Below are 17756 nucleotides of genomic sequence, written 5' to 3'. Positions count from 1 at the left end.
CACACATATATCTTACTCGTTTATATATTATTTTCCTGCATAATTTAGAAATAAAAACATTAGACTATGCATTTTGTCATACAACTTGTTTAACTTTGTATCTTCGATTTTTTCTATATCAGAACATGTAGATGTATCCTTTTTTTTTTTTTTTTTTGCTGAGGAAGATTTGCCCTGAACTAACATCTGTTACCAGTCTTCCTCCATTTTGTATGTGAGCCGCCACCACAGCATGGCCACTGAGGAGTGGTGTAGGTCCACGCCTGGGAACCGAACCTGGGCCGCTGAAGTGGAGTGTGCCGAACTTAAACACCAGGCCACTAGGGCTGGCCCTAGATCTATCATTTTTTACTTTCCCTCTGTCTTTTTATGTTGAAAAATGTCACTCCTTCAGAAAAGTTGAACCAGAGCAATGAGCACCTATTTGCTCTTCACTTCACTTTACCAGTTGTTAACCTTTGCCACATTCTCTCTCTCGCTCTCTGAACCAGTTGACAGTAGGTTGCAGCTATACCGTGTTACCCTGAGTCCTTTGGTATGGATCTCTTAAGAACAAGGACATTCTCCTACATATGCAAAATAACGTTAGCACTCCCCCCAAATGTGACATTGATACATAATGTAGAATACTCCAGTCCAATTTCCCCAATAGTCCTCAAAATGTCTTTATAGCTTTAAAGAAAATCTCCAGGAACTGATCAAGGCTCACCCATTGCATTTATTAGCATGTCTTCATGTCTCTTTAGTCTTCATTAATGTAGAACATTTTTCTCCATCTTTTTTTGTGGAAAGGGGTTGCTTTTCATGACATCGATATTTTCAGAGCGTTCAGAGCAGTTGTAGAATGTTCCACGACTTCAGTGGGTCAGACTGATTGCATTCAGGTTCTGTGTTTGGTGTGAGCAGCGCACAAGGGCACTCGTGTCTTCCTGTTGCATGTCATCAGGGGCCCTGACGTCTGTCTGTCCCGTCAGTGGCATCCATCGTGCACCTTTTAAAATTAGAAAATTCCATTATACGGCCGAGCTATAAGTTATTGCCACTTCTATAAATGTGCAAAACTGTGTGTTCAGAAATGCTCCCTTTCATATTATTAAGTAGTTTCAGGTTTTCCTCCTCTTTGTGTTTAACTCTTAAGGGACTGGATGTTACGAAAAGCCTACCTTTGAATGGTTCTTTGCCTCTGATACACATTATGGTTTGGGCCTCGCCCCTGAGACTTAAGACTAGATTCATTTGACCTCCAAATTATAACTATCTGTGATTCAGAATGGTTTTTATTTAAATAAATTCCTCTTTTTAAATCAAATTTAGACTGGACCACCAACCATGCAGGGCTTGAAACCAAAGAGTCTCTCTATTGAAGTTCTTCAAAGGCCTCCTTCCAGAGTCTTGCTTTTTCAATTAGAAACAGCGGGCTTCCTTGACCTCTTGCGCTTCTGACGGTGCCCGATTTCATTGGCTTTCAGGAGGGAAAACAGGCTTCTCTGGCGGCAGACTTCTCCATCACTCAATTCAAGCACCTTGGCCGCCTGCTCATGGTGCACGGCCGAAACAGCTACAAGCGCTCGGCCGCCCTCAGCCAGTTCGTGATCCACAGGAGCCTCTGCATCAGCACCATGCAGGTGGGTGGGCGGCTGGCACCTCCGCACAGGTGCACCCGGCCGGCACGGCAAAAGCCTGGGGAGTGGAGGATGCTTTGGGGCTGTGGCCCCCACCTGGCCAGTTAAATCCCCACCTGGCCACATTCCAGCTGCCAGACCTCAGGTGGCCCCAGGTCCCTCCTCTGGTGGGTGGGATGGCCGTTCTTACCGTGTGGCGTGGACGTGAGCATCAGCAGTGGCACCTGTCCAGCGCTCGGCACAAAGTGGGTGTAGTACAAATGACGAAGTTATTAGAATTGAGGGTGAGTTGTTCTAATTGGCTCACCAGAGGGAGAGATGCAGAGTTAAATGCCGAATGTCAGCTCCGGCCCTCAGTCTTCCACGTGCAGAGGCGGGGGCCGGCAGAGCGCAGCCAGAAAAGGAGAGTAACTGACTTCTCTGGAGTGCTTCCTCCACCCCAGGCGTCGGGCCAAGTGTTCACAGTGCAGGGTCTCGTGCAGTCCTCACGATAAACAGGCTGCACCCATTTTACAGATGGGGAGGCTGAGAAATCCGTGCAGTGTCTCTGGGGGATTTAGTCTACTCAGGCAGGGGGACCCCAAAGCCTGCGCTCTTAATCAGGGCCTCCTTCTCGAGTGCCCTCATCCAGGGGCCCGTGCTGCCTCCACTTGGGGGGGTGCTGGGGGGCAGCGAAGCTCGTGGTGCAGAGGCGGTCTCAGCATCCCGGTTCTGCCTCCCAGCGCAGCCCGGCTGGGAGCCGAGCTTGGTTATCCCCACTGTCCATCCTCCCGGGGAGTAGCAGCTTGCTTTTTTCATGCAAGGATTCCAGAGTGTCTAAGGTATTCTCCTACCTCGTCTCTCACTGACTCCTTCGGAATCTGTCATCGGGCTGCGGCAGTTAAGCGCGTCCTCAGAAGGAGGTCATGGGGAGGGAGGGGAATCATTTTAGGTGTTGAAAAGCTATGACGGATTTTCTTCCTGGGGCGTTTAGATGAAAAGACCCCCAGTGAAGTGGTGAGAACATGGGGATGTTGTATCTTGGAACCCGCGTCTCTTTCTGACCACACTGCTGAGTATCAATGAGACCTTGAGCAAGTCACCTGCCACTCTAGACGTCAGTTTCCCCGCCTGTGAAATGGGGGTGATGGGACCTGCCTTGGCCCTCGGACAGGGCTGCTTTGAAAAGCAGGGCATCCTGTAAGGCAGCAAGTGCCAAAGCATCCTTACCATTATTAAGAAAAACGGAACAGGATAATGTCTAGACAGAAGGTGACATTTAATTCGCAGGAAGGGTGTTTGATCATCCACGAAAGGCGTCCTGCCTTTCACAGTGAGTCGCATGGGGCTGCTGCGTGTGCGTGAGCATCCACCCTCCGCTGGCCTCCTCTGGGCCTTTTTGTGGTGACGTTGTGTTTCTAGTACCTATCGCATCTGTGAGTGCAGGAACCTTAAAGTGATTTTCATCAACATGATCTAAACGCGGACGGCTGGCGGGATGGCTCATCAGGCCACATCTGTACCTTTAATTTCTGTTAGCTCATCAATGGAACTGCGTGGTGCTGTGGTTTCAATCATTGGGAGATTAATCAGCTCGTCCCTGGGCGTATACACGAAAGCTGGCCTGGATGAGCTGACTTCTTCAGTGCCCGTATGTTCCCGTTCACATCGATTCAGAAAAAAAATTCCTGGATGAAGAAGTGTCCTTTGTGCTGGAAAAGCAGCCTTCGGCCCGTCCGCTGTACTGAAAGGGGGCGGCTGAGAGCAGGTCCTGCGTGGAGTTCCACCTCGACCGCGATGCCTGTGACAGAGAAGGACGCAGTGTTTTTATTCTTCCCAAAGTGCTCTTGCCAGGTGTGCTGTGTGGGCAGCCGGGCCCTTTTCGGGAAAGAGGCTCCTGGCGTGCATCTGCAAAACCGAACACCAGATTCTTGATGCTTTTACAACCGTCCTTCCTGTGCGGCCGCGCAGCCTGGGTGAGGGGTCATTTGCAAGGTGACTTTCACCTTCAATTCTGAAATCGTGGTCAGGGTGCAGCCGGGGCTGCCTGTGCCTGTGGCCCTGGGTGGCACCTGCGTCCTGAGATCTGTCCAGAGTTCGTCCAGGCGAACCCTGGAAGCGGGGACGTCCCTGGCTGGGTGCTGTTCCTGCTCACTAGGCTGGCTCCGCATCTCTCCTGTGCAGTTGTTAAAAAGCCTTCAGGCGCGGTTGTCCTTGGCCTCCCTTTCTTTTTCCTGTAATAGAAATGAGCGTCTTGAGGCCGCTTTCCTTCTGTCGGCCTGGAGGTGTCTAGAGAAGGAAGGAAGAGAGCATCAAGCCTGATTTTATCTCTCCCGCCTATTTTTCACTACCAGTAGCAAATAGTTTCCATATCAGGAAGCAGACATTTCGATAAGGGTTTGTAAATATCTTTATTGCTTTTGTCTAATTGCAAAAGCGCCAGGTTATGGGCTCTTTGTAAGAATTTCCAAAAATAGCAAGAGTGTAATGTGAGCGGGAGGCCTTCTCTGCAGTCCCTGCCTCCGGGTGACTGGTGTCCATCCCCCAGCAGAGGATGGTGTCCATATCGCTTTGCACACGTGTGCGCTTGATGAGCGGTTGTGTGCCCGGAGAGGCGGTGGTTCTGAGCCACCGGGAGTGTGGGCTCTGGAGAGAGCTGGCCCTGAGTCCCGCCGTGCCGTTCACCTGCTCAGTTTCTCCTCCTGCAAAATGCAGGCGATATTAAAACTTGATCTCATGCGTTGTTCTGGTGATTCACTGAGATCATACACAAAGTATTCCTGGGTCCACCTTGCATAACTTAATAAATGTTTGCAAAGGGGACTCTGGAGCTAAATCACCTGGGTATGACTCCTGGCTCTGTCACTTAATGAGCTGTGTGATCTTGGGCAAGTCACTTAACGTCTCTGTGCCTTACTTTCCTCTTCTGTAAAATGAGGACGATGCTAACATTACCTACTTCATAGAGCTGGTGTAAGGATTAAATGACCTAATACATTTACAGCACCCGTAATGGTGCTGGGGTGAAACCAGAGCTAGGTAAGTGTTGGGAGTTACTTTTATTATATGTCACGATTTTCATAACATCTTCCTTTCTTCTTGGCACAGGCTGTCTTTTCCTCTGTGTTTTACTTCGCCTCCGTTCCTCTCTATCAAGGATTCCTCATCATTGGGTAAGAAAATCCAGGCAAGGCGTTAATTTTTAATGAAACCTCCTTAAAATGCCACAAAAGAGAGAAGAAGCATTGTGTGAAGACCCTTCAGTCCCCATGTCAGCCGCCTTGGACTCCGGCCCCAGCGGAGGCAGGCCCAGCAGTGCAGTTTAGAACCTTCTGGAATTAACACGTTTTTGAACTGGCGAGCCCTTAACCAGGTGGAGGAAGTAGGGTCCACTCTGTGTGGCCCGTGGCGCTGGGCCGCTGGGCCCTGGTGATGGAGTGCTCGCTCGCGAGGGTCCGAGGTGATGGGCTGACGGGCAGTAAAGACAAGAGTGAAGGTTCCAGGCCCAGCAATTTCACTGGGTCTTAGGAGAAGTGAAAGAGGGGATCTGCAGGGTTCTGCCTGCTGCAGGGACCCCAGTAGGACCTCCTGCTGTCGGGCCTTGAGGTGGGCCAGTGCCCTGCTCTCTTGGGGGGCGCACCTAATACAGCTTGACCGCTGCGTGCCGCTGACCTGCGAGGATGTCACGGGGACATCTGCAGCTGTCCGCCCACCCCCATGCCCTTTGACCTTGTCAGCCAGGGCACCCAGTCTTTGCTTACCCAGGTGGGTGGAGTTTGGCTACCATGTGCTTTGATGGAGATGCTCGCAGAGCACACAGCTGGTTGCAGAGAGGCAGGAAGCAGAGAAAGGCCGGCTGTCCCAGGGGAGAGTCTTCCCGAGTATGCCTTCCATCCTTTCATGCTTTGCACGTTCAGCCTGAGAGGAGGCGCTGGAATTCTGCCTGCTTCTCATTGGAAAAATGGACTGTCTTTTGTTAGGTCTTGGATGAGTGAAAGAATGTGCCAGAATATAGCCAGAGGTTCCCTGAGCCGCCCTCCAGGTGGCCTTCCATGCTCTGGCCCCTCTTCCCTCTCGGCTTGCATCTCCTCATCTCACACCCTCACCCACTCAACCCCAGCCACACTGGCCACCTTGCCGTTCTTCAAACAGGACAGATGCACTTGCACCCCGGGGCCTTTGCACTCGCTGTTTCCTCTGCCTGGGATGCTCTTCCTTCTGCTCTTGGTGTGGCTGTCGCCTCCCCTCACCGGGGTGGGTATGCAAATGTCACGTCCCTTGGCCACCTTCTCTAAAATTGCACCACCCCCGTGTCTGTTCCCCCTTCCCATTATATTTTCCTCCTTGACACTTACCTCCGACACACGGTACAGTATCCTGAATTTGTTTATCGACTCACTGACTAACACGAAGGCTCCCTGAGGGCAGACATTCCTGTCTGCTCCTCGTCTTGAATCTCAGTGCTTACAGCCCGCCCTGGTGCATCAGTGGACAGCTGCTGAATGATGGATGGAAGGTGGGCTCCAGAGGCTGGTGGAGCACGTTGCTCACGTTCCACGGCGGGGTCTCATCCGGGGTTGCCTTCTCGCCTAGGTACTCCACCATCTACACCATGTTTCCCGTATTTTCTCTGGTCCTGGACAAAGACGTGAAGTCGGAAGTGGCCATGCTGTACCCCGAGCTCTACAAGGATCTCCTCAAGGTTCACCAGCTCCCTTCTCCCGGCCCCGCCGCCGTCTGTGTCACAGACGCTCCATGTCTGATAGGATCGCACTTGATCTGGTGGCTTTGGGCAGGAAGGCGTGGGAGTTTATTTTTTTTCTTAAAAAAGTAATATATACACATGTAAAGAATATTATAACCGTACAGTAATGTATGAACTGAAAACAAACTAACGACTTTTTAAAAAGCCGCTGACTGTTAGTTTTTGCAGCTGCAACTTGTGTCTGTGCCTAGAAATGTTCTTGTGTATGCTTCTAAAAAATGTGTGTGTGTGTAATTTCATTTCTTTGTCCTCAAGGAGTTTTTATGAAAGGACAGAGTTATTCCTATCTAATTCTCTTTAAAAGGCGTAATTTCTCAAATGTATTCAGATATGTGTAAGCAGCCGTTTTTTTTTGTTTTTTTTGTTTTTTTGTTTTGCTGGAGAAGATTCGCCCTGAGCTAACATCTGTTGCCAATCTTCCTCTTATTTTTTTTCCCCTCCCCAAAGCCCCAGTACATAGTTGTAAGTCCTTCTGGTTCTTCTACGTGAGCTGCTGGCACAGCATGGCAACAGACAGATAGGTAGTATGGTTCTGCGACCGGGAACCAAACCTGGGCTGCCGAAGTAGTGAGAGCACCGAACCTTCACCACTAGGCCATCAGGGCTGGCTCATAAGCCTCTTTTTTTATGCAGACAGGCAGGTTGCCTTGTCCGGCTGCTGGAAGATTAGTGTGAAGGCAGCCGGCACACCGGGTGAGCCACGCGCGGTAACCTGCTCTTTCTCTCTCTCCTTTAGGGACGGCCGTTGTCCTACAAGACATTCTTAATATGGGTTTTGATTAGCATCTATCAAGGTAAGGAAGGGGAGGCCACCTGTTGTGCTCTGGCGTTGACCCAAGGGTCAGCTTGACTGTAGGTCACGAAGACAAGAAGCTGCAGACCCTGCGAGGCGTGTTCCAAGGGCGGGAGCACCCAGCGCCGTGGGGCCACACGCTGAATGAGATGAGGTCGGAGAGGAGTTTAACTAGCACTGATCAAAACCTGTGTTTGAGCTGTTGTGACAACAGGCAGTTGCTTTCTGGAATGTTCTGACACCTCTCCTGAGGTCAAGTTGCAGTTTTTGAAAAGCGTATTTACCTCAGTGGCCTCTGGGAAGGTCCCTCAGACTGCAGAGGCTTTGTGAGGCACTGATGGGGGCACGGGAAGAGAACGTCAGATCCTCTGTATTTATTTTTTCTTCACTCCTTTTAGCATTTCTGCTTTTATGTATGTTTTATAATGCACATGATATATTTGCGGGTCCCGATGTCTCTCTGTGTCTGCACAGGCACACGTGTATAATTTACAAACACGCATTGTGTATCGGGGGCTCCTTCTTAGTGTTTCTTACTGTTGAGATGGGCCATCAAAAGGTTAGAGGCTGTTCCCTTTGTTGGCAGGAGGCTAAATTCTCACTAAAAACTTCCAGGGGGTCTTTTTGAGCAGTGTAACGTATCTGGCTAAAGGAAGGAGATCCCGCCGGAAGTTCCTAGCCAGCTGTGGCGCTGCATTCCGCCCCCTCCAGCCGCAACCCTCGTAGGATAGGCGGGCGCTTGAGGAGTTGGTGGGTTTAGGGTCTCCTGGCCCCGCTTTTAAGTAATCTGCTCCTGCTGCTAGTATTTTCGATCAACGAGAGGCATTCTCCATCCAGTTCCTGCCGTGCCAGATGACAGTGGACTCGTCTGTACCCGCCCCAGCTGTCCTCTCTCTGCTCAGTCGAGGCGCGTAATTCTTTGAGTGGCTCCCTTGGCTCCCTGTATCATTTTGTGTGTGTGGCAAAAAACACATAACAAAATTTACCATCTTAACCGTTTTTAAGTATACAGCTCAGTAGCGCTCAGCATGCTCACGTCGCTGTGAGACGGATCTCTGGAACTCTTTCATCTTGCAAACTGAAACTGCAGCCATGCCATGAGCTCCTCTTTCCCTAGCCCCGCACCCTGGCAACCACCAGGCTGCTTTGTGACTATGAATTTGATCGCTTTAGGTGCCTTCCTCTATAAGTGGACTCATATAGTATTTGTCTTTTTGTGACTGACTGTCTGTATCATTTTAAATAATATATTTAAATTTCTATTTCTTGTTCCACCTGCTCCCGGTGGTTACTTTTTCTCTCAGTTTCTCTTCCTTTTTTCCTCTTTCCCTCTCCCCCCCACCCCGCAGTTAGAGACTCTTTGTTCTATAAGGTCAAAAGAGAAAGTAGGAAAAACTAGAATGGGACACCTCTCTTTAAAACATGCATAAAGTACCACTTGTTAACCTCATTTAACAAGTGGCACCTTTCACGTCTAAATGGAAAAAACAAAAAAGGAGTGAACGTGGGCCCGCAGAGTGCGCCTTGGGTGGGGAGTGTGGGCGGTGTCGCTCCCAGCGGAGAGGGCTGCATGGGGACCGCGGGCCCCTGCCCACCCGGCTGCCCTCTGCCTTCCCAGGGAGCACCATCATGTACGGGGCGCTGCTGCTGTTCGAGTCGGAATTCGTGCACATCGTGGCGATTTCCTTCACGTCACTGATCCTCACCGAGCTGCTGATGGTGGCCCTGACCATCCAGACCTGGCACTGGCTCATGACCGTGGCCGAGCTGCTCAGCCTGGCCTGCTACATTGCCTCCCTGGTGTTCCTGCACGAATTCATCGGTAAGACCCCCTGCCTTTAAAGCCCGTCCATCAGGTCCAGAGCTCTCAGCAGCTGGGAAGGAAGGCAGCTTCCCCAGCCTGCACGAGGGGCGCTTGTGAGTCAGCCGCCTGGACCTGAGACTGTCGGGCGCCATCCAGTAGATCCACTTTTGAAACCACCCCGTGCTAACTGGCTTAGAAGGAGATTCATTTGCTTCAGCAAGGACCCTGGGGGGTTTCTCCAGGGAGCCGGCCCCAGTGCTGGGCTCCGTGCCGCTGTGGGGGTGTCAGGTATCCAGGTCCTGCTCACAGATGATGATAGTCCAGCAGGACTTGTCATGATCATTCAGTTGAGGAATTCTGCCTTTCCCTGAAAGCATCTTTGATGATCTCTCTTACTTATCAGCAAATGCTCCTTAAGAAGGTTCTGGAAAAGATAAGAGGACCGTGATCTTTGTGAAAAGTGAAGTTTTAGGACAGTTTCGCACTTGTCCCCAAAGTCTCTCAGAGTGGGTTTTTTGAGCACCTACTATGTGCTTGATGGCTGAGGCCCGGGGGGTCACAGAGGCTCAGCAGACGTGAGCTCTGCCGTCGGGAAGCTGCGGTCGGTCTCCTTAGACGTGGACCAGCCACAGAGCTGGGCGAGCAGCACATGCTGGGCCCTTGGTCTGGCTCTTAGTAGGTACTTTATCAGGGCTGGCTGCATTTTCCCCATCCTGTGCTCAGGAAGTGGGGAAGGTGTGACTGTGGCATCTGCTCCATGTGCTGTTTAAAACCACAAGCTGTCGCACCTCTCTCACAAAAACCTCGTAACTGCAGGGTTTACTGTCCTGCAGCAGAAAAGCGAGCGCTCCTGTCCTGGGGTCAGAGCCCCTGAGGTTAGGCTGTTTCTGACAAGGGGGTCTCAGCCCGCATTGCACGACCCTCAGATCCGTCTCCTGGCTTTGTGTGACCATCATGGAGAGAGAGAGAAAGTTCCTGGGAAGCAGAAACGTGTGTTCACGTGTCACTTTCTGCTGTCCAGTGGCCGGGTTTAGGAAGACGAACTCCACCTGTCAGGTTCCAAATCAAAAACACCAGGAAGAGTTTTCTTTCCTTACCTGTTGAAAATAGCTTTTCACTGAATACGGGAAGCTCCAGAAACAGGTCAGAGAGGAGGAGGGAGCGAGGGCAGTGGAGCTGACTGCCCTCCTGTGTTCTTAGCCCAGAGCACATCCCCTTGGGATAGAGGAAAGAAGCCAATGCTGGCAGCCCGGGTGCGGGTGACGTGAGACAGCGTGCCCTTTGAAGGCTGTGGCGGCTGTTTCTGGACTGCACGTGGCATCTGGAACACTGCCCCGCTCATCACACTGTCTTCTGGTTTGCTTGCAGATGTGTACTTCATTGCCACGTTGTCCTTCTTGTGGAAAGTCTCTGTTATCACGCTGGTCAGCTGCCTCCCACTCTACGTCCTCAAGTACCTGCGAAGACGGTTCTCCCCTCCCAGCTACTCCAAGCTCACGTCGTAGGCGGTGCGCTCGCTGGAGGGGACCCCGGTCTCTGTGCTTTCCTGATGGACAAGTTCAAGTTCGACTTGTATTAACCGCCCCCTGTGGATTTTGCAGTAATTGCTAACACGTGCAGTTTTGACCCGAAGGGGCTCTGCGCGTCCGTGGAGTCCTGACACCGAATAAACCGGAGGGAGGTTGCTCAAGGCTGCCTCTCGGGCCTGTGTGAACCCTTGGTGATTCCCGTCGGAGTGAATGTGACTGTGTTGAGACTGACGGCTTGGCCTAGAGGGTTCCGTATGGGTCACCGTGCAAACTTCCTATGACTTGAATTTCATTGTCCTGTGATGATAATTTCTGTCTAGGTGAAGATTTTAGAAGGGTTATGTTTTTTATTTTTTTTGAACAATCTGAATGTGTGTGTGTACTCTTTACATCTTTCTTGCTCTTAAAAACTGGTTTCAGAGAAATGTAAAGCTCTTGGTGTAGGTTTGGGGGAAAAGACAGTGACATTTGGTAAAAAGTTACGTGAACAGCAGCCTCAATGTGGAAATGCTAGATATCCTCTCTCAGGCAGCCCTGCTCATCGAAGCTGCCCCGGGCTCCGAGGATTACAGAAAGCAGATGGGGGTGGGGGAGCGGGCCGTAAATCCGTGTGTTACCCTGTGTCTGGTTGAGCATCTGCAGCACTGGAGTTCACGTCACCTGCCGCCTTGTAACAGAATTTCAAAGGTGTGCTCGGACCTGATGATGATTAGAAAGCCTGTGGCTCTCTGATGACACCCTCGGAAATTTCCAGCAGAGTTGTTCCGGCAGGAAGCGTGCCGCTGAGCGGCCTCCGAATGCATCACCAGTGAGATGAGAGACTCCACTAATTCTTTAGACGACGTGGCACATGTGGCTCTAACGCTCCGAGTCCAAAGTGGAAAGGTCAGCAATGGCGCTCTTTACTTCCGCAGAAATCTGTTCTCTGTTAGGAGGAATTATTGAGGACGAAATGACAAAGGCAGAGGCATCTTAGCGCATTGCCGCTCATTGGTGGCACCTTTGAGCAAGGAGCCGGGTGGGGGGAGGCCCGGGCGTCAGCTTTGGGGTCTGGGCTCCCTCCTGCCTGCGGATTTCAAGGAGAACTTGCTGAAAGGCAGCCGGTCGTGGAGATGCCTCCCCCACCAGGAGGGAGTGCATGCGTGTGTGTTTCTTCTAAAGCCGTGGCCTCTCGTTTCAGAGGAAGAAGGGAGTTTGCAAGCACTGGATGTGGCAGGGCAAGGCATTCTTGGGTTTTCCAGTCACTTCGTGCAGCGGCCACATATGCGTGCCAGAAGGCTCCCGTGGGTAGAGCTTCAAGAGCTGACTGTGTCTGTATCTTAGATTTGCGATTAATCCTTTATGAGTACAAACCCTTCAGCCTGATTCTTCGTGTGCTTCAGAGATGTACGTTCCAGCCTGGTTGCCGCCCGCTGCTCCGAGAGAGTCGGGGACACGAGGAGCACACGGTCCCTTGCCTTGGGAGCACTCTTGATATGCTCAGAGATTTATGTTGCCCTTTTAAAACTTTACAGAATGACAGTAATTTGCAGGCTCTGGTAAACTGGCTATTGACATCACTTCTGTTTTGTTTTAAGATTCTGCAATTTTGCAGGAATTCCCTGTCTCTTCCAGCCATTTCTGCCATACAGAAAACGTCGACAGAAAACCAATGTTTGTTGAACGACTGGTTCTTTAGGACTCTGGGGTCTTTGTGCGAGACTTTTGTAAAGAGAAGCGCTCTCACCTCTTCACCCTGAGGACTGATGTCGTTTCAAACGGGGAGGGGGAGAAAGTTGTGCTCGGTGCTTTTGCGCCCCAGTCTGTCTTCTTGGAAGTCAGCCTGTAAAAGTGGAAGACCAAAGGTCATTCCACTCTGAGGTGGCAAACCCTGAGCCCGGCCTTGTTCACAGCCAGGAGACGGCTCCTGCACGGAGGTCTGGTGGAATCCTTGTTGGGAAATACAGGGGATGAATCTGGTCTCTTTGGTCCTCCCCTTAATTCCCAGGTGATGGAGGCATGTGAGTTGCCTTTTAAAGTCAACACCTAAGATGCTGCTTGAGCTCCCGCAGGGAGAAAGGTTCTCAGAGGGGCGGAAGAAGCCATGCCTGCCAGTCGAAGGGGCTCGTCAGCGCCGTCAGCAAACCTTGTCCCGTTGTCTCCATCACACTTCGGCGGAGGCCTTCAAGGGCAAGAGGACCAAAAGGCACGTGGAGACCACCACGTAGAACCCCCCCGTCAGTGGACAGCCTGCTCACACCGCCCGCTGGGGTCCTCGAGGGTCTAGAAATGAACACGCCTGCTTCTGAAACTCTGGACGGCCCGAGAGCAGGAGCGTCCAGTGGGTTGAGAGCCCACCATCCTGACTGCTCAGACTGTGATCTCGGCAGAGACCCAGGGCCACGCGGGCGCTTCCCGGGATGTCTGAGTTGTGAGGAGAGGGCAAAGAAATGAATTAAAGACCCGAGCTATTTTCCAGGAAAGCCCTGAGTTCATGAACCTTCCACGCAAGGATTCCGTTGACCTTGTTCTGGGTTCACCGATCTGGAAAGAACTTAGCTCTGTCGACACCTTCCCCTGGCCTTGAAACTCCCTGGGACCAGGGTCCCCAACAGCCCATTTAATTTGAAGTCAGAGGCCCCATGGTACACAGTCAGCACTGTTTAAACCCTTTTCCTTAAAGATTACGACTCCTCCTGTCCTCCGACCACACTAGGTATTTCTGTCAGAGTCAGCACTTTTATTATTTTATGGTTATTTTTATGCTGTCTTTTGATGATGGTTGTGTGTGCGTGGGGAGAATGGGATCTGTCTGGTTTCTCTTTTTTCGCTTCCTTCCTTCCTTCCTTTCTGTAAGAAAATGACCGGACAAGCTTCTCCGTCTTCATTAATCTCTTATATCCGACAGCTTTGATTTGAATTTTGCGAGCGTGCACGTGCACGTGTGTGTCGCCTATGGTGCTAGGTGGGGCTGGCTGCGCCGACAGGGCTGCCTGGGGCAGGGGACCGTGCTGCAGGGCTGCTAGGGGGGCGTCCCAGGGAGCATCCTGACATTGGCGTGGACCACCTGTTTACAGCCCCCTGGGGCCAGGAGGCCGAGAGCTGGGACTTCTCCCACTTTGAGCATTATTATATCCAGATCCTGACTCGCTTCCCTTTTTGTAGCAGTGTATTAAATGCCGCCGTCTGCTTGCCCTTTCCCCAGTATGTTTTCTGCTGAAAATTTAGCTTATACTGACAACACTTTTGAATGTATTTTGGGTTTTGTGCTCATTGAAAATTGACACGATCCTGCCTGTTTTTCTTCCTCTAGACTTTTGTTTTTATCCTTTGTTTTGTTTTTACGGGGGTGGGGACGGGAACGCCTTCACGCCTTTATGGGGCAGCATTTTAAATCTTTGCCAAAATTGCAGGTGGGACCTGTGTGTTCCTCAGCTCCATCCTATTTAAGGCAAACACCTGTCAGCCATTTTTATCTTTGACCTTTTTTGTGTGTTTGAAATGTGTGTGTGTGAGGGTATGATGTCATCTCAAGTTTTTTGAAGAGATATTTGGTTTTCATTGCATTAAAATCCTATCACTCCTGGCTTTGTTTTCTTTAAAAAATATACCAGGAGCTTTGTAAATACGACAGATTTTATTTCTCCCCCCTCTTTTAATGTAAAGCTTTTTGTCATTTATATGCACTTCTTAGGAAATATTTCCATTAATTATGTCCAGTTCATCCTGGAAAAAATATGTATTATGTTTCTGAAGGGAATTGAAAAGCATACCACTGTGTGAGCGATGCTGACACCTTGAGTCCCGTAGCATCTTCGCACGCGGAAGCCGCGTCGCCTACCTGTGGGTCTGTCTCCCCATCCCAGCGTGGTTGGAGGCACCGGCTGTTAATGTCGCTGGGCGATGTCAGTGAATACTGTGTTTGTGGGGGGCATGTTGGGGGCGTGGTATTTGCAAAAAAATCGTGGCTAATTTGTTACTTTGTTGCACTGGGGCTGACTGTAAACCCATCCAGGCTTCCATGACTGCCTCGTTAGTGGATCTCTTTCTATGTCGTCCTCGCTGCAGATGTTCCCCAGGCCAGCGCGTTTTGATTAGAGGAAAGCTGTGGTGCAGTATGCTTTAATTTAGCAGGAATTCCCAGATGATTTAAATTCTCGATCCTGTGATGACACACATGTGATCCCGAGTGTTTCTGAGTGGTTCTCCTTTCATTGTCTGCCAGCCTGCGCCATCGCTGTTGCCCAATAAAGCTTGTGTGCTTTATGCCTTCGGGGGTCATTTTAATTTGTGCAGGAACATGAATTCTGGTGTCAAAATGAGGGCTTTTTATTAGAATGCTCCTATTTTGTGTAGATCTCATGGCACATAAAATGTAAATAGCTTTTCCTCCAGTTAAAAAAATTTGATTTCAGCAAAAAAAAAAAAAAAAAATCCATGCATTATTTATTATTCTGTACTGTTGTCTATTCCAGACATGTCAGAATTTCAAAAAGTGATTGGTATAAATAGAAAAAAACATGAAAAACATTTTATGATTCACATTTTATTTATACACCATCCTTGATCACTTTGGATACTTTTTCTTTTCATCAAGTGGTAGAAGATTTAGGAGTGCAGCCACTTAAGTTTTAGGCAAAAGAGCTTTTTAAGCTGTTGTGTAGGAAGCAGAGGACACTGCATTTTAGTTACTTAATCCAGTGACTCTCAACCGGGGGTGATTTTGTCCCCCAGGGGACATGTGGTCGTGTCTGCTGTCATTTTGGGGTTGCCACAACTGGGGTGGGGGACACGACTCTGCTGGCGTCTAATGAGGACAGCCCCGCGAGGCTGCAGGGCAGCCTGCAACACACAGGACAGCGCTCACAACAAAGGATCGTCCAGCCCCAAAGTCAAAATGTCGAGGCTGAGAAACCCTAATAGAATCTGCACGTGTCGCTTTTACCGTTTGTAAGAGTCTGTCTCCATTTCCAAAAGAGCCCAGCAGTCCGAACTCCTGTCGCAGAAAGCCAGTTACGCATCCAACTGGCCAGATGTTTTAATTAGTAGCCACTGATTCCCTCTCCCTGGCTTTCAATGGAGAGGCGATTCTCAGTTTATCGATTAAGAAGTGAATTGTAAATTAGCTGTGTCTCCATCAACAGGGGCTGCCCTGGGCAGGTCGGGGACGTGCTCTCAGCTCTGGGGATTGGGTTCAAGAGCCGCTGATGAACAGCACGTTTCCTTAAACACGTGCTATCGGTGTCGGGTCTGACCGCTGCCTGCTGTGAGGTCCCAGGACCACGCAGTTGCTCCTCCGTTCCGCCGCTGGGGGGGGCTGGGGGATTGGAAGACGCTCCTGTTTCCTGTTTTCAAGAATCAGGCAGCCCGAGCACATTCAGCCGGCTTCAAGTCCTTCAGAATTTATTTCATGGCCAACGGCTCCGTTAGAAACAGACATTTCTTTTTATGTTGTTGACCAGACTGTTTTGCAGGACTTGAAAAAAAAAATGGTGGGGGGGCATGGAGATGAATATTTATTTGATCTTGGGTATTTGCATTTTTGAATAATTGGCCGCTGGGAAGGCTGGCCCTGCTCACTGTTCAGACTAATAAGGTTTTGAGACTAAATGTTCCAACACCCCAAGTACTTCAGCTGTTTTTGTTATGAAACTTTTCAGGGTGACACGAAACCCTGCGGTATTTGTGAGGAGATCTATAAATGATGGATTTGCTCACCTCAAAATAGAACTGATGTCGCTCCACACTTTCCAGAGCTGGGAGCACAGTAACAGGATTCATTCAGAACTCGCTAATTTCCGACTTTAAATGGGTTACATAACAGGACGGCCCCGCCCTCGCGCCTCTGAAAACTGCCCATGAAGTGATGGTGAAATGTATCATTAAAAGCTAGAAATAGCTTTGCTAAACTCTGGGAAAAAGATGAGGTTTTTTTCTGATATCCCCCCCCTTTTTTTCACCCAAACATTGCATAATGTTGAAAAAGTCAAATCTTTCCGTGGGGTTTAATTTCGTTCTCCATGTGGCTGTGGTCGGAGGGCTAACTGAAGCACTTTGGGGGCTGGTGGATTTTTGGAGGATCACGCACTCCGGGATCAGTTTTCATCGAAGCCTCAGCAGAGAAACACGCCCGATCCTGGGGTTTCTCCCTTTCCTCCTGCCCCACCGCCCCCCCTTTGTGGATGAGTTATCTGCGACGTAGCATCTTTTCAGAAAGCCTGCCTTCTCGTAGGAATGCCACAGCCAAGCCACCCTCCGCTTTCCATGCTGAAGTTTTGAGTTTAAACGGGTTCCCCCTAAAATTTGGGGTAACTGAGTCACATGTGACGTCACCGGCCCCACAGTCTGTGCTCTATGACCAGCCAGGTCTCGTTTCTAGAACCCAGCCTGCGGGCTCTGTTGACTCACACTCAGAACTTGGTGTTCCGGGTCTCTGCTGCCCAATTTCAAGAGATTTAAGAGAAAAACATTTTTTTTCTTTTATGGGGTCCAGATAAGCTCAGGAATATATATTTTTCCCTTCAAGAAAGATTGCAGAATCCAGAAAGAGAAAGAGGGATAGGAATTGTGTGAAATATGCTGACGTTTTCATTAATTCATTCATTAAATATTTACTGAGTGCCTTCTGTGTGTCGGGTGCAGTTCTTTGGGCTGGAGGCGTAATGTCTCTGCCCTGAGGGTGATGATATTCTTCCATGGGTGTGAGAGACAACAGACAAACAGACACAGACTCTGCTATCCTCTGAAGACAAAGCAGGATGAGGGGTAGGCAGAGAGCGACATCGGGTAAGAGAAAGTGATGGGGGCCACTGGAGCAGAAGCCAGAAGGATGAGAGGAGGGAGCTGTGGAAAGCTCTGGGGGAAGTGATGTTCTGGCAGTGGAGTGTGCAAAGGCCCTGGGGTAGGAGAGGCTGGGCATATTGGAGGAACGGAAAGCGGGGCACATGGCTAGAGCGCTAAGACCATGGGGAGCATGGAGGAGATGAGGGCAGGGAGGTAGGTAGGGCCCACAGACCCTGGAGTCAGGCTGCCGAGTCCTGGATGAGCACCAAGCAAGTGTTACTAAAGCAGCTCAATGTAGTTGACCTGTGTCCCAGGGCCCCATCTTGCTCCCTCCCTTCTACTCCGCCTCACTGACCCACTCCAGCCTGTTCTCATTTCCGCCTCAGTGTCCCGAGGGGGCTCCGGCAAGCCCCCTCCCATTGGAATCGCGGGCTCCCTGCCTGGTATTTACATGTGATTTTATTGGCATGAATGACGCTAACTATTAAATAAAGGGGATGAG

The 17756-nt window shown here is 50.3% G+C and overlaps 1 protein-coding gene across 9 annotated transcripts in view; it reads left to right on the top strand.

Moving 5' to 3' along the window:
* The window catches only part of ATP9A (ATPase phospholipid transporting 9A (putative)), a 127654-nt gene extending 112917 nt beyond the window's left edge, over positions 1-14737 (top strand). For all 9 annotated transcript variants that reach the window (XM_023626759.2, XM_023626758.2, XM_023626757.2 and 6 more), the window contains exons 23-28: positions 1470-1625; positions 4710-4774; positions 6195-6303; positions 7103-7160; positions 8778-8981; positions 10332-14737. In XM_023626759.2, the coding sequence (XP_023482527.1) occupies positions 1470-1625; positions 4710-4774; positions 6195-6303; positions 7103-7160; positions 8778-8981; positions 10332-10468 (729 nt within the window). In that variant the 3' untranslated portion in view covers positions 10469-14737. The remainder of the gene's footprint in view (positions 1-1469; positions 1626-4709; positions 4775-6194; positions 6304-7102; positions 7161-8777; positions 8982-10331) is intronic.
* The last annotated feature ends 3019 nt before the right edge of the window (positions 14738-17756 follow it).

This window comes from Equus caballus, chromosome 22 (assembly GCF_041296265.1).
Source record: "Equus caballus isolate H_3958 breed thoroughbred chromosome 22, TB-T2T, whole genome shotgun sequence".
NCBI lineage: Eukaryota > Metazoa > Chordata > Mammalia > Perissodactyla > Equidae > Equus > Equus caballus.
This window is presented reverse-complemented; position numbering and strand designations above follow the sequence as displayed.